At 38.7% G+C, this 15,480-nt stretch overlaps 1 protein-coding gene across 1 annotated transcript in view; it reads left to right on the top strand.

Moving 5' to 3' along the window:
* Nucleotides 1-15,480, top strand: part of EVC2 (EvC ciliary complex subunit 2) — a gene marked incomplete at both ends in the record, with an annotated part of 72,691 nt that overhangs the window by 8,838 nt on the left and 48,373 nt on the right. The window contains 6 exon segments of the mRNA XM_080344133.1: nt 901-1,061; nt 1,597-1,662; nt 6,236-6,422; nt 8,485-8,594; nt 9,721-9,783; nt 14,684-14,818. Coding sequence (XP_080200259.1) covers nt 901-1,061; nt 1,597-1,662; nt 6,236-6,422; nt 8,485-8,594; nt 9,721-9,783; nt 14,684-14,818 — 722 coding nt within the window.

Below are 15,480 nucleotides of genomic sequence, written 5' to 3'. Positions count from 1 at the left end.
AGTAATAAATGAGAACTATTATGCAAAGAATGAAAAAAGTATCTTCTTGAAACACAGTCAGTCAACTATCATTTAGAAATTTTCATGATGTATTTTGCTGCATTCTGCAGCTTTGCCTCTTGACAATTTAATGTATTAAATTATTGATTTTCAGTATAAGCTCCTTTTATTAATGTCATAGGTGCTTTTACTTTAATAAATGAAAGTGATATAATTTCAAAGTTGTTCTTGTAATTTTTTGTGATATCATGGCCTACTCTTTCATAAAAATATAAGAATATAAGCTAGCATTTGCATTGCTAATTACTAAATTGTGAAGCATTTGATTTCCTGGGTAGCGCAATTCAGCTGAAATAGATCTGAGACCCTTACTCAACTGAGAAGTATTTTTGTCCTGTATTGATGTGGTTAATGGTTAATGGTTAATTGGCACACTGTTTCTTTGACACAGAACACCCTTAACACTGAAACCACTCACATTGTAGAGTGCTTACATTATTTACACTTTGCTGAAAGTTTCTTTGTGTTGAAAATATTCCAGTTGATTTAAAGCTGGAAGCTTTTAATTAATGTATTAGGTGCTTTAGTATTTATATGGCAAGGAGTTTTCTGTGGGGTATATGTGAGTTCCCTAGGTACGAAACAGCATTATTCTAACTCCTGCTGGGTTTAGTGGAACAAATCCCATCTCTGTTTCTCTGTTTCCTGTCTGGCCTCATGTTTATGCTGCCTGTATATATTTTAAGCACTTTGCGGGAGAGCACACTGGTCACTGACTGCACACAGAGGACCGGGTACCACAAGCCCCGTCCTTGGCTGGAATCTGCTGGGGCTGATGTGCGCTAAGGAGCTGCTGTTGGAGGTGGTGTTGGCTCTAATGCAGTGTTGCCTTGGTTTCAGCAATGTCCTCACCTCTGGTCATTCAAGCACCTGAAGCCCCTCACCAGCTCCTGACTTCTGCAGCCTCGGATGATCAGTGGAGCCATTCGCTGTTTGCTTCGGTCCCCTCATGGACAAAGAAGATTTTGTTCAAACGAGAGTCTTCTCTTAACCATCAGCTGGTCAGTAGAAGATGGTTTGCTACTTGTAATATTTGTAAGGATTGTAGCAATTATATCAAAAGTGAACATTGTTGGGAATTTACTATCCAGTTAGTACATTTCTAATTCTGTCTCAGGTGATTATGCTCCCTTGATGTGGCTTCAGCAACACCAACTAGTTGTGAGACTTCCAAATAATTGTTGTGACAGATACAGCTGTGTCATTGCTGCGTAAATTCTGCTAGACGCTTAGTAATGAAATGCGTCTGTATAGTTTGATAGACTTCATGCATGGTGTATTTTGTTAGGGAATTGTGATGGCCAAAGGATGAATATATCAATTAAGATACTTACAATTGTGGGAATAAATAGTTCATACAAATTTGCACTAGAAAAAAGGATTAACTATTGTGATAACAAAACTCTTACATGTGAAGGTGACTAATACCTCTAATTTTTTTTTCTTGTTTCATTGTTTGCATAGTATAACTTATGCTGCAGTTTGTGAATTAAGACATTTTCATGCACTATGTAGACTTTCCGCCTTCCTCCACAGCCTGAAGATGTGTCCAATACATCATTTTCTTCTGGATTTGGAATAACCCTTCAGAAATGTGGTGTGGTAAGTTTTCTTACATTTGTTTTGCTAATTGGATAGGAAGTTTGTACCCAAATGCCCTTTAAAATTAGAAACAGAATTGTGTCCATGCTGAGTATTTGTGAGGATGTCCATTTTGGTGTTAAGATGGTCACACCGTCTGTAAGAAGCACAGTTTTGCAATCTTGATTCAAAACTGAAGGCAGGCAGTGAAATCTTCTCTCAGACTTAAGGGGATTTTGGACTGTAGTCAAAGTAAATACCTCAGTATGAATTTGTAAAACTAGGAATGGGCAAAGCCCTGTGAACTCTAGGAATTGGCCATAAGGTTGGGCAGAGATAGAGGGTTAGAGAAACCTTCTGAGATACTGTTCTGGCTCAGTCATGGGTGCCCTACCTGTGTCAAGTACGGACTCCTTTTGAAGGATGGGGCACTGAGCCCCGTGTTGCCCACCATATCCTTGGGCATCCTATCACATTGCCAATGTGTCACAGTCTGCGTATTCAGTGGGACTCAACTATAGCACAGTATTTATTGAAAAAAAAGGTTTCATTTGACTTGTGTAAAATGCTTATGGGAGCAAAGACCACCCTACTATAAGGAAATTTTAAACCTTCCATTTTATTTTTACTTTATGTGACATAGGTTGATAGATTTACCTAGACTATTATTTTTTCTTTTCTTTTTTTCCCTAGGTGTTTTTTTTTTGTTTGGTTGGTTGTGGGTTTTTTGCTTGTTTCTTTGCGTTTTTTTTTTGTTTGTTGGTTGGTTTTGTTTGTTTTGTTGTTGTTTGTTTGTTTGTTTTTACACTGGATGAAGCGAGTCTGAAATTTTATGATTAGAGACAGTTCATCTTACCTGTCCCTTGGAGAGAGAAAGTGCATCTAATTTTAAGACACATCAGAATGCAGCCACTGAAATGCTGCATAGGAGGGCAGAGGACTCCGTAACCAGATCATTTGCATAGTGAAGAATGAATATGCATCTCATGTCATGGCACTGATTACCTGTAATGTTGTTGTTGAAATGGCTGCATATCATAATTAATGAGGTCGTATAGTGAGAATTTCAGACGTGAGAAGCAGTAACACAGGATATTCTGCTTTTCTGGCTGTAAATTCCCAATTTTTACATCAGAGCTTCTCAGAAAGTGAGTTTGAGACAGTTACATGTTTTTTCTGCTATTCATAGCACAGCCTCACACAGCCTCATTAAAAATTGTGAAATCCTGATAAACAAGATCTAAGTTTGTCTGTTGTAGATGGTAGGATCATCATAAAATAATTTTGCAGTGCTCTTAGTTTTAAATTACTAAAAACTGTGCAGTTGTATGTGATTGTATTTCACCTTCAAATGCAGTTCACATTTTATTTTCCTTTACCTACCTTGTAATCTACTTCAATCCTAATTCATCTGAACAGATGCTTTCCTGCTAAGAGACAGACTGGCCATATGGTGGCTTTTAGCTGTTTTAAATGCAAAAAACTGAATTTTGCACATTTTCCTCCTTCTGCCACGAGTGGCTCCTCAGAGCATGGAGATGACATATGTTTACTTCTTGGAGTCAGGATTTTTCCAACGCCTTATCACAGAAATACCCTTATTGAAACTGGGGCGTTTAAATTTTACCTGTGCTTCTGGCACCCAGTCCCTTCCTTCTTTCCTGAAATGTGGTCCTTTAAGAGCTTGATTCCATAATATGATATGAACTTATCTCTGGTAGCACTTCTGAAGGACAATGACCTTTAGCAGAGCTGGAGTGAATCTTCAATTTTGTCTGTTTGGCTTTTAACACATTTACTTGTCTCATTTCTCAGTCTCCTAAGTATTGTTGCATTGCAGATCATCTATGATACAAGCATCCTTCATTTTTTCCTCCTTTCCTGTTTCTAGTTGTTCTAACTTATTCCCACAGTTCCTCCATCCCTTTCACTTCCATGTCAATTCCTTCCTTCTCACTCTTCTCCTCACATGTTCTTGCTCTTGCCGTGGTTCTTTCACTCCACTCTCCCAGGCACCTGAAGTGACATCACTTGCAGGGGATGATGACACACGTTTGAGTGCACACTTATGTGTCATCAGTGGCTGCCATTGGGTTTGGTTCCTGTAGCTCCAAAAGCAAGAAGAACATCTTCAGGGACATAAAAGGAGCCAATCCCAATGGCAGCAGTGTATGGAGTAGGTTCTTTCTAGAAAAGGTCAAACCCAAGAGGTTCCTTACTGCTTGATTCTCATCTGCTGCTTTCTCCGGTGCTATCAGGAAAAAAATACAAGTTTTTCCAATGCCTTTGTGATTTAGCTTGAAACTGGTGGCCAGTCAAAAACAAAGAATGCAAAACTTGTATTCAGTATTAATCAGAAATGCAACAGATGTGGCCTTTTTACCACCCGAGGAAGACTGTGGTAGGAGGTAGGTGGTATGGTTGGGATACCTCTGAAGGGTTGCTTTGTTTAGTCACTGAATTGAGAATTTTAGTAAATGAAACAAAATGAAAAGAAAGTGCAAAATCAGTTGGAGAAAGAGAATGAACAGTGTGTGGGAGTACGCATTAAGCCTCCTGCCTAGGGGAAGGAGAGGACCAGTGCTGCCATATTCCCCCACCTGTTTGTGAACATACACATGCTACTTTCTCTATATATTTTATTGTACAAATTTACCTAAATTACTGTTTACATCCACTCTCCCTAAATGGAAGTTTGTACCTGATTATAAGCACAGGAAGAGACCCCGAAATCCTCATTTTTTGCCTTCATCTCACAGAAGAAGAGAGGAAAGGTGTTGGAAAATGAAGGGAGGAATACATTTTTCTATTTCTCCGTTTCTCCAGCTCCCTCTTTTGCTGGTGCACACATGTTTGTACAAGCCCATCCACACTTACTGTGGAGCATAATACAGTATTAACAACTTGTACAGTTTGAACTTTGAATCTTTCAAGGTGTGTTTTCTTGTTTTGGTGACTGGGTCAGGGTCTCTGCTTTGTGGCTTCGGATTTTCTTTATGTGGCTTTGAGCCTTTCTTTCCCAATTAATTTTGTTTGTGCTTTTTAAAGCAAGTTTCTAGCACAGGTTGAAAGGCATGTTGACTGTATCATGCCAATTCACAGAAAAGGAGAGAGAAAATCTGGCAAAATACATCATATTTTTAATATTTGGTGATTTTAAGTTTCATAAATGTTGGGGTATTTCATGATACACAAACATAGGAAAATGATAATGCTTTCCTTACAAATATGATTGAGCCTATTTTTAAACAGTTTGCAGAATCTGTTACAATCAATATTTGGGGTTTTTCTTTCATAAGATTTGTTTAATTAAATTGAGGTTGGACTTGCTGTAATGAGTTCAGGAATATACCAAGTACAGATAGTTATATAAACAGGTTTATTCAAATGCACTTCAGTTGTTGTCACTTAAATCCAAAGATGCAAACTAAGCAGTAGTAATTTCAATAAACTGTTTCTTCTCCTTGATTCGTAAGATATCCTAAAACTGTCATCTGTTTCTATACTGAATTAGTATGAAATGCAGACATCACTGGTGCACAATGAAATTATAACTACATATGTTGAACCCTGTGGCTGCCATGAACTGTGGTGTGATTTCTGAAGTCTATCACAGTTCGTATTTTCATAACTCATTTCTGTGGGGGCTGCTTTATTGTTTATATTTGCTGGTGTCCAAATACAAAGTAGACATTTCCTAAAAAGGAGGAGAAAAACCAAGAAAGGCTTGGCCTGAATCCTACTTCTGGCAGTTAAAGAAATGTTAATTTGGTGTCATTATTAGAAACTTGATATACCATGGCCAGCATATTCTAGACCTGATAAAGTTTAAGACAATATTGGCTTATGAGTTATAGGGGAAAGCAATTTGGAAGGTGACAGGTAAATATCCAATTCTGTGCTCAAAGTAATTCCATTTTGAGGGCATAATAACTCAATAAGAATTAACAGCCTAATGGAATAAATAAATAAAAATCATCTGAGTGCTTGTTGCTGGAAACTGGTGATGAGTTTATGAATTTGACCACTAACTGGAAGCAGAGCCATGAACTCTAAATCCACTGGTGGCTCCATCAGCCCTCCCATTGGAACGGCAAGTTGAGGCAGCTGGCACCCTTCGAAGAGTGTGGTTGCTGGGAAAAAAAAGGGAAATAGAGACCAAAACTGCATGGAGAGAATGAGTTTGCAGTGAGGGCAGCTTGCAGAAGAAATATTCTCTTGGTACAGAAGTTCAAAGTTCAGAATTTTCCAGGCTCTGGTTCTAAAGTTATGATCCAGTTCTGTGTTGTATGAGGTACTACAGGGATATTCAGGTTCTTGTTTTCACTTCGGGCTCCGCATGAACTGGGTTTCCAAATTCTGTCTTTCTGTCCCTTTGTCTCCAAGCAACAACTTGACGTAGCAATGATTAAAGTCTCCTTGGGAGTGTGAGATCAGACTGAGTGTAGTGCCATTTGCAGATCAACCAGAAAGCCTTCAGAAAATAAGTTTACACATATAATGAACTTTAATTAGTAATTAAGACTACAAATTTTGTTGTTAAGATGCACATACAGCCATTTTGCACCACTAACATTAGTATTTCTTTTTTCAGGTGGATGTTGAACATGACCCTCAGACTGCATACATTACACTTCTGATTAATAACACCAACATGCTGCTTTCAACAAACGTTACAGATCTTGTCCTTCTGGACAATATCACTGGTCTGCATGTTCAAAAAAACAGTGGTAATAAGACCACAGAAGGTATACAGATTTACAGGAAAAGATTCTTGCAAGGTAAGACAATCTGCAAGGAAGTACCCCTGCTTGCACATGTGGAAGAGCATCTGTTCAAATCACAACATTTATTTATTAATATTTATTTTTTATTTTTTGGTGGTGTGAATTCTCTGATTATCAGTTAATACAGGTGCAGAACTCTGGGAAAGGTTTCATGCTGCAGTTTACAATTTGATTAACTCACATTTTCTCTCCCACATTTAAACTGCTCCTGATCTCCCAGGCACAGAAGTGACCTCCTATACTCTGTAAAAGTCACTACTATCAAAATGAAGCAAAATCTTTCATGATAGTCTTTGTTCATTTTGGATACTTTTAAAAGCTGCTGCACAAGCCATTTAATCAACCTGTTAAGTCTTCCTTCTTGAGCCAAGCAGGCAAATTGGCTTCCTGGAGTATTGAAGTCCGTTGGAATTGCAAAATGCAAGATGATTCATCAGAAATAAGGCAGCTCTTCTCAGTATCTGTTTTCCTCAAACTGAGCAAATTATAAAATCAAAGCTAGTAACAGAGAGATAAAACTGTCTACTCTTGGAGTCAGTCTGTTCCTTTGGTAGCAGATGGATCATTTCACCTTCATAAAATCTTATTTTTCTTGATTTCCTTATCTCACTTTTCCTAAGCACAAGCAGATAAAAAATTAGTAGCATGCTTTTGAGAGTCATGGTATTTCTCTTAGAGCTTTAGAAGTGTTCAGTAAGATCTGTGTATTGTTGAAGTGCCCAGGGTTATGGTTGTGTTTTACTGGTGAAAGATTTCCAAATAGGCAAGGGGAATAGGTAGACCCAGGGCTGCTGCCTGATTGCAAATGTATAGCCAGACTCCATTTCTGATAACATCAGTGTGAGGAGTGGAACTGATTGGGAGGCTGGGTTTTTTGAAAACATCATGAAATTGCTGGCTCTCAACAGAGTTCATAAGAAAGATTCAAGGCTGGGAAGGAAAACCATCTTGCAGAGCGAATCTAGTAAACACAAGTTGGAGCAGTTATTAAACTTACTGAATCTGGAACTGAATGTAGCTTTACCGGCCCATGTAAGTTGCACAATCAGCATGAAGAATACTGAAGTGGAATAGAATCCAGCAGAACAGATTTCTGCATAGTGGTTGGTCATTACTATGCCAGTCCTGGTCTCAGCCCCTGTCTTGCCACTGGGGATGGACAGAAGGGCTGTACCTACATTTGGCTATGTACTTTCATGCCTCATGTTAGCCATAATAATGTTTCAGTGCTCCAGCGCACTGTGAATCAAAATTGAGCTGAAATCTCAATTGGATTTCTCTTCGGTTTCAGTGAGAGGAGAACCAAGTAGTTAGTGTTTATAATGTAGGCTGACCATTTTATTTTTAAAAAATTATGTATATTTTAAATATCTCATGTTGAGTTTTAGTATCAGGCAAAACATGATGCTTTTCAGTAGCTTGAGGCATCATTTAATGCAGTTTCCAGGACCTGGGCCAAATTTGCTTGAGTTTTTAGAGGCAGCAGATACAAAGGTTATTGCTGGGCTCGTGGCCAGGAGCTCTCTACTCTGGCTGTGGGGCATTTGCTCAGCTGGAAGGGGGAAGATCCACTGCTTTCCCAAGCCTGCCCCTGAGATCTTTCAGATTTTCCTGGGAAAGAGCAAATCTATCCGTATCCCTCCTCTCTGGACTGTGCTGGTCGGCTCTGGCTGCCTCTGCTGAGTTCCTGTGAAGTCAGTGATGTCAGCTTAGTACAGCTCGGCTCCTCAGAGAGCACTTTTGCTGGTGAGGAGGCACAGTCTAAAGGGGAATCTAAAAAGCTCCTCAGATGTTTTATTCGTATTGAACTTGCTTTTCAGATTTCACAAACATCTGCATCTGCAGCTGAGCTCAGCTGGGTGCTCAACTCTTCAGAGACTGACACCCAGTCTTCTGTAAAAAAAGATGTGCAACCATACTGGGTTGTTTTCAAGTCAGTGTAGCTACTGTTCTGTTTAAGAAAATGCGGACACAATTACTCAGAGGCCAGTGTTGCACTGGTAGATGTATGTCACGTGCTTAATCTACACAGTAGATTTTTTTTTTCTCTTAACAGGCGGAGAATACTTTGCAATCAACTATTCCGCGTGTCTTGATACAAAAGAAGTGTGGGATGGCAGGGTCTTGACACTGCCTGCGAAGCTGACTTTCAGGAGTTCATCACAGGTATTTGCTTTACAATTTTATTTTGTTCCTCACAATTTTTGTTAATAAAAAAAGTCTCCAAGGTGGTTCTTGTCTGCCTAAGCCATGAGGCCTGTGTATAATGAAATGAGGTTCTTTGGCTCTCTGATTGTTTAATGTGAATTTATAAGTACATGAGCTATTCTTCATGGCTTAGGAAGTCCTAGGCTTCCTTAAATAGGTGAAGTATATTTGTATGTTGTCTTGTAGCTTTTCTCTCTATTTTTTTATTTCTCTCCAATTTGTCTTTGTACCCTGGAAATCATAGTATTCCATTAACTTATGTGTGTATTCTTGTAGTCTGTGAGAGATTAAAAGTTTTGCTGTATTTTTATCAGAAAATAATTTGTTAAGACAAAAAAAAAAAACAACAAGTTGCAGCAGAGAAAAACCTGCTTGCTCATAAGGAAGATGCTTTTTTGTTATGAAAGTTATGAAGTTTTGAAAGAGGTTTTTCAGAGAAGCTGAGGAATCTTCATCCTCCATAATTTTTGAGAACTCAGTTCTACCAGGCTCAGAGAAGGCTGGTCTAATGCTGGACTTAGCCCAGCTTTGAGTAGGAGGCAAGACAAGTGGTTTCTTCCAACATAAAATTTTCTAATTCTTAAATATGGCTTGATATTTTTCATGTGGTTTTTGTAATTGCATGTAAATAGAACATGCAGATGTATTTTCACTTCAACTTGCTATATCTCCTTTGTTTTAGAGGAAAAAGTGTTCAGTGTGCATGAGAGTGGTACTAGAGTGGCAGAGGGCAAGACTTCAAAAAGCAGGGAATCATAACAGTAGAGATATATGCACTGACTTTTGCTCCTGGTCTGTGCATTTTTAGTCAACCTAGATTTTATAGGCACAGAAAAATGTAATTCTGTGAGCACCAGAATAGGCATCTGTGTGATTAGAAGAGGAGTGTATTCCACAGAGCAGCTGCTTCCATGTCTGTTAGCATTACCACTAAGTACACTGTGTTTTTACGATTAATTTCAGCTTTAAGCTTAGTGAGAGGTATAGCTTATCTTCTAAGGAGAAGCTTTTCTAGAAACTCTGGGCTATTTGCCAGTAGATTCTGCTCTTTTTAATACATGTAGTATTTTTGTCTCTCTCTCAGAATAAAACAGATCTCATATCACTGACAGCATCGCTCACCATAACTGAAGAAGGAAAAACCAAGGTAGGTTCTATAATTTGGTATTCTGTTGACTCTCCTGCTTAAATTTATGGACAATCTAAACAAAAACCAAGGAGCTAAGGATGTACTTATGTGCTTATATCTGATCACTCCTCTACTGGCTATTAATCATACACAAGTTCTGCCTTCTCTAGTTTTACGAGGGAAAAAACAGGAGTCAAGTTGGGAAGTCTTTGTTGTCTTAAAGCAGCAATATTTAATATGGAAAACCTACAAACTTCCATTATATTCCTAGCCATGCTTTCTCATTTGAAGAATTGTCCAGGCAGAGAGAATTCTAAGGAGGAATATGTTCACCCGCTCCTGTGCATTCACCATGAGAAAGCTTTTGCCTTTTCCAAAAGGGTGGAGTTACCCTCCACCTGCTGAGAAAAGGTTTCTGTATCATGCTGATACACAAATCAAAAAATGGCTGGGTGGGGAGCCTGAGAAATAAAACTACAGTAAGAGAGGCATAGTTTATATTTGCTTTAGTTTTTTGACCAGTTGTCCTTTCAAAGTCATATCTTTCTGTTCTTGTCGTCTGAATTAACATGGTTTCTAAGAGGCCAAATAAACCTTCACAATTACATTGATTGTAGCAAACTGTTATTCTAGATAATTTTTAATTAGAGAACTCCCCACTGCATCCATCAGTTTCATTTTTCTCCCCCTTCATTACCTTGGCAGGCTGCTGTGTTGCAAGGGGTCTTTTTTGAAGAAGCTGTGGCTTGATTGGCAAGAACACTGTATTTGTGGTCAGGATAAAGAAAATAGTTTGTTTGACTCCAGAACATTTTTGCCATGGTTGCATCATCTGAAATCTCAAGTTCATGTGGATGGGTCTTACGTGTGGAGGTCCTGAGGCCTTGACCACTCATTTCTTCCATAGACCTGTCCCGTGAGTTCTGTTCCTCCTTTAAAATCAGTAGTCTATTTGGAAGTTTGACACAGGAGGCTCTTGTTCCAGTATTCTCTTTTTGCTGGGGATCTCTTGCCCTCCTAGCTTCTATTAGTGTAAAAGATATAAGTCTAGACTCGACTTTCTCATAATTGAAGATCAATTATCATTCTGTTAAAATTAAAGCCAGAATTACACATAATATAAAGTAAAACTATGCATCACCTAGAGGGCTTATTGTTGCTGGATAAAGATCTAGTAAGATTTAAAAGGATTGGACATTTGCATAGCTAAGAATTATGCTTAGAATTAAAATAAATGCGTCTTTTTGGAAACTCTTGGTCTTAAACATATAAGCCATGCAGTAGCTGACTGGGTTAGGAAAATAGTTTCATGAATGGTTTTCTGTAGAGTTCAGAGTGAATTGATCAGCAGCAGCTGGCAATGCCTAAGCTAAGACTGTATGCTACATTGATCTCAGCCCACTGTGAAAATTCCTTTATATGTAAAACCTTTATAGTGTTGTTTTTTGCTTTTTTTTTTTCCAACCTGAACTTGATAGTTAGACCTCAACAAGGTCCTGGGGACTATTCCATAGCTAGGTAAAATTGGCTCAGCTGCATTTGAAATTACTAAGTGAAGAGGTTTTGTAATTAAAATGTGTGGTAAGGGTATGTGGAGAATACTGTTAATTTTTGAAAAATAAAGGAATTATGGAACACATCATGTTTCACATTTATAAAATTTGCCTTTGGGCTGTGACCAAACATAAGTTGTTCCAGAATTAACAGAATGGAATCAGTTTGTGCAAGGAAATTACAATCAGCTGAAAAAGGTGTGATGTATTGTATTGCAGCCATATCTTCAGCTGGCATAAATGCTCTCAATATCAAATTTTATTTATTAAAAATCATTATTTCAACCTGTTCATGGGCATGATGAAGCCAACACTCATGTGTGACTAAATGTTGACTTTGGGGACAGAAAAGAGTTAATTACGTAGTCATGGCAGTGCTATACTGAGCTGGTCCCATTGGTTTTCATGTGCTTTGTTTGCACACTCTGCTGTTCTTTAAAGTTTTACAAACCCTCTGTTTGGTTGCCTGTGACAAGGTAGTTTTGTGGGTTATGAAAAAAATATGAGTGTTGCTGAGTGTCCGTGCCAGATGCCTTGCACAGCACTACAGAGGCTGTGAGTACCGTGTGTCTCTGCCCTTGGCTGGGTGGGTTTGATGCTGAGGAGGTAGCTGTAGTGAAAAGAATGAAAAGAAGTTCTCCCATCTGAGCACATTGCATGGGATGAATGATAATAATTATTTGGATCTGATTTTTACCAGGCTTGCTTCCCTCAGCATCCTTCAAATCGGTTGGGAGCGCAGCAGTTACTGGAAAAACTTGGTCCTGTAATGCCTCTTCTTGCTATTGAGATGGCTTTAGAAGTTAGCTCAGGATATGGGTTTTGAGGCTCACTGATGTGTCAGTGGTTTGAAGGCTGGCCTGCAGTGCCAACACTGGTCTCACACTGTGGCTTGTGTGGGGGCTCTGGCACCTGCCCCACAGAATCTGCTGTAATGTTTTCTGATGCCATTAGGTGCCTGCTGTGTCCTCCTGCTTGGGTTTGCAGCCACCCAGGGACATGAACTGCCCTTCCAGAACACATTTTCTCACAGATAATTCTCTGTCCCTTTTTCATCATCAGAGCTTAACCTCTGACAGAACTCCCTGCCCAGGTGTAGAGTGTCTGTCCCGTCTTAGGTCCTGCCTTTTACTTAGAAAACACAGGATTGTTCCCTAGCCAGTGCCTTTTCTCCATCAGAACTTAACCAGCTTAATTTCATCTTCACTGAACCCATAGGCTCACCAGATTCCTGCTTTCCCCAGAAGCCTGAAGAGATCCCTACATTTCACAGAGTGCTTGGAAATTAGACAAATGCGAGTGAATTCAGACAAAATGATGAAGTGGTTCAAAGCAGCATTTTTTTTCCTAAGTATTGTCTACTGCATCTCCTGTTTCTTGAAAGCAGTGGGACCTCAGGCAGAGCCTTGGTGTGGCAGAGCTCAAGGAGAACCCTTCTGTGATTCTGTCTTGGCCACCTAGTGCAACTGGAGAAGCTGGGGACAGCAGGTTGACTTAATAGGAATTGTATTTTTTCCAAGTCACACACAAATGTTTGTTAGCTCTGTGACTGTTCAAGGGATATGGGCTAAAACTTTTTGATCTGTGAAGGGAGTAAACACTAGGTTAGGAAAAGGAGTTACTTAATATTTACATAATTGTAATTCAAGATGAAGTTATTTTGATGCAAAGTGATGCAGCTTTAACTGAGCTCATGACAGGGAACTAGGGGCAATGCAGAGTCAGGGGAGGAGAGAGCTGGTGCTGATGCTCATATAGATGTGCTGGGTGTCCTTAGTGGTTGGCCGTATTACAGGGGAGTGTAACAGAAGCAATTGGCCAAGTAGGAAGCTACATCAAGAAAAAACTTTCAGTATGTTGGTAATGACACATGTAACTGGGAAATTAATGCGTTGCTCCTCTTTTCTTTCATGTTTCTGTTTAAAACTTAAAGATATTGAAATGTATTAGAAGGAATTCAGCACATGGCTGGCTTACTCAGATAAATACTTAGTCCCAAACAATTTTAATGAACCTCAAAGTGCTTTGAGTTTAATTATTTTAGACTAATCACATTAAAAACCAAAATAAAACAATAAACCAAACCAAACTTACCTCTGCGTGTCAGAGCAATTGTTGATTCTACATGTACAATACTGTGAAGCAAACTTTGGATCTTCTTGGAACTGTGCCAGTGCCAAATATTAGCCTGTGTTAACATCTTGATTATCTCCTTGATAATGACATTGTCACCTAATTCAGCTGAAGTCAGGTTTAAATCAATAAGCGGTGAGCATCTCCAGCAGCTTTGAGGACTTGAGCCTGGGAAACCACAAAGTCTGATGTGAAGCGGTTCCTTTCAGTTAGACAAATGACAGCAGGGAGAGAAAAACTGTGCAGTAAAAGGATAAAATTCTGCTGTTAAATTGGAATAAATCCTTTTCAAATTGTGAACCACAATTGATTATCACTTCCAATGCAGACTTATCATTGACTCCATGTAATGCTCTCAGGTTTCTGCGCGAAGAGATGACCAAATCCAGCTTGCAAGCAGCCTGTTAATTATTTACACTTTCTAGCCTCAGCAGAGTGATTAGTTTGTGGTGAAACATTATACTAATGGCTGTGCTATGCTTTTCATCCAGAGATCTCGAAGAATTAAACAAACACTGAATTAACTTTGCTACATGAAGCATGAAATAAAAATTAATTTTTAATGCAATTCAATTTGAAGATTAAATTAAGAGCTAAAGTGAAAGGCCTACAAAGTTGTTAGCTGGCTCACAGTTCTGGTACTCCTGTTATTCTTTTCTCACTCTGGCTCATGCAGAAATTACAAGGGTGCAAAAAAATTGGGTGGTTTTGTCAGCTCTCAGTTACATATTTATTCCAAACTGATATTGGTGCAATTTTCCTGTGGTGATTACTCACCACATTTTTTTTTATTGAATTGAGAAATAGGCATTAATTGAAGGTAGCCAACATTAGACTCATTTTTCAGAGACTCTGAGCAACATCAAATACCATAAATTTCAACGAGACTTAGGAGTGTTTGGCAACACTGGAAAACAGGCTACTAAGTACAGGACACCCAAATTCACAGCACCTAAAACATAATCTGTGGGAGTTCTGTTGCTTGGAGTTACACAGGGATTTGGACTAGTTGAACACAATGAACTATCCTCACTTGAAAATCTATAGGAAATAGAAACTTGTTTGAAAATATTAATAAAAATGTAGTAGTTATAACTCACTGCTGAGAAACCCTGAAGTTATGTGAAGCCATTTAAAAATTATGTACCATGTTGCTTGGAGTTATAGTCTTTGAGTCTGATCTTTAAATCTATTTAAAATATAATTTTAATAATATGGTCTTTTAATTTCAGATCTCTTACAGCCATGCCATCCATGCTTTGGGGTTCTTCATTGCTTTTTTTGTTTCCCTTGTATTGACATGTGCTGGTTTTTTCATTGTTTACCGAACACAAATATTAAAATGGAATTTCCATAATAAAAACCAGGTGAGTCATACTGTCTGTAATGGTACTTTATTTAATTTATTTCATTGATCACATCTGATGATATGGCTTGCTAACTAATCCATATTGTCTAAAGAGTATTTGAAGGTAGTTAAAAAGCCACCAGGTGATGGATTGGATTCACAGGTAATGTAATCCCTACAACCTCTAATCCTTAGCACAATCAGATTTAGAGGGGTGTATAAGAATGATAATCTGATCAAAAGAACTACTGTCAGTAACTGCTTCAGACTGGAGCAAGATTACGCTTTGGCTATTCATTTTTTTTTTTTCGTATTCCTCCTTCCTCCTCTCTTCTTCACCCCCCAAAATGAGAGAGAGGAAAGGTGTCTGTGGGTTCTAAGCAGTTGCCCAGGGAGTAGACCACTTACCTCGAGCACAGGAGACTTGGATCCAAATTGTATTTCAGATTATCAGGAATAAAGATTTGAATTTAGGTCTTAGTGCCTTGGATATGCTTTAGTCTCTTGAATTATTAACCAAAACAGTTGGGTTTGAGGATGGAGCATTTTCAGTGTTCTTTGTCCAGGCTGTGTTGTTTTGGAGAAAGTGTTTCAGTCTATACAGGGCTGGAGAGAGAAAATACAGTCTCTGATAAATATTCATCAGGTTGGCCCAAGTTTCAGCCCTTGCTTCAACTAATT

The sequence above is a fragment of the Nesoenas mayeri genome (genome assembly GCF_963082525.1).
Source record: "Nesoenas mayeri genome assembly, chromosome: 4".
NCBI classification, from domain to species: domain Eukaryota; kingdom Metazoa; phylum Chordata; class Aves; order Columbiformes; family Columbidae; genus Nesoenas; species Nesoenas mayeri.
This window is presented reverse-complemented; position numbering and strand designations above follow the sequence as displayed.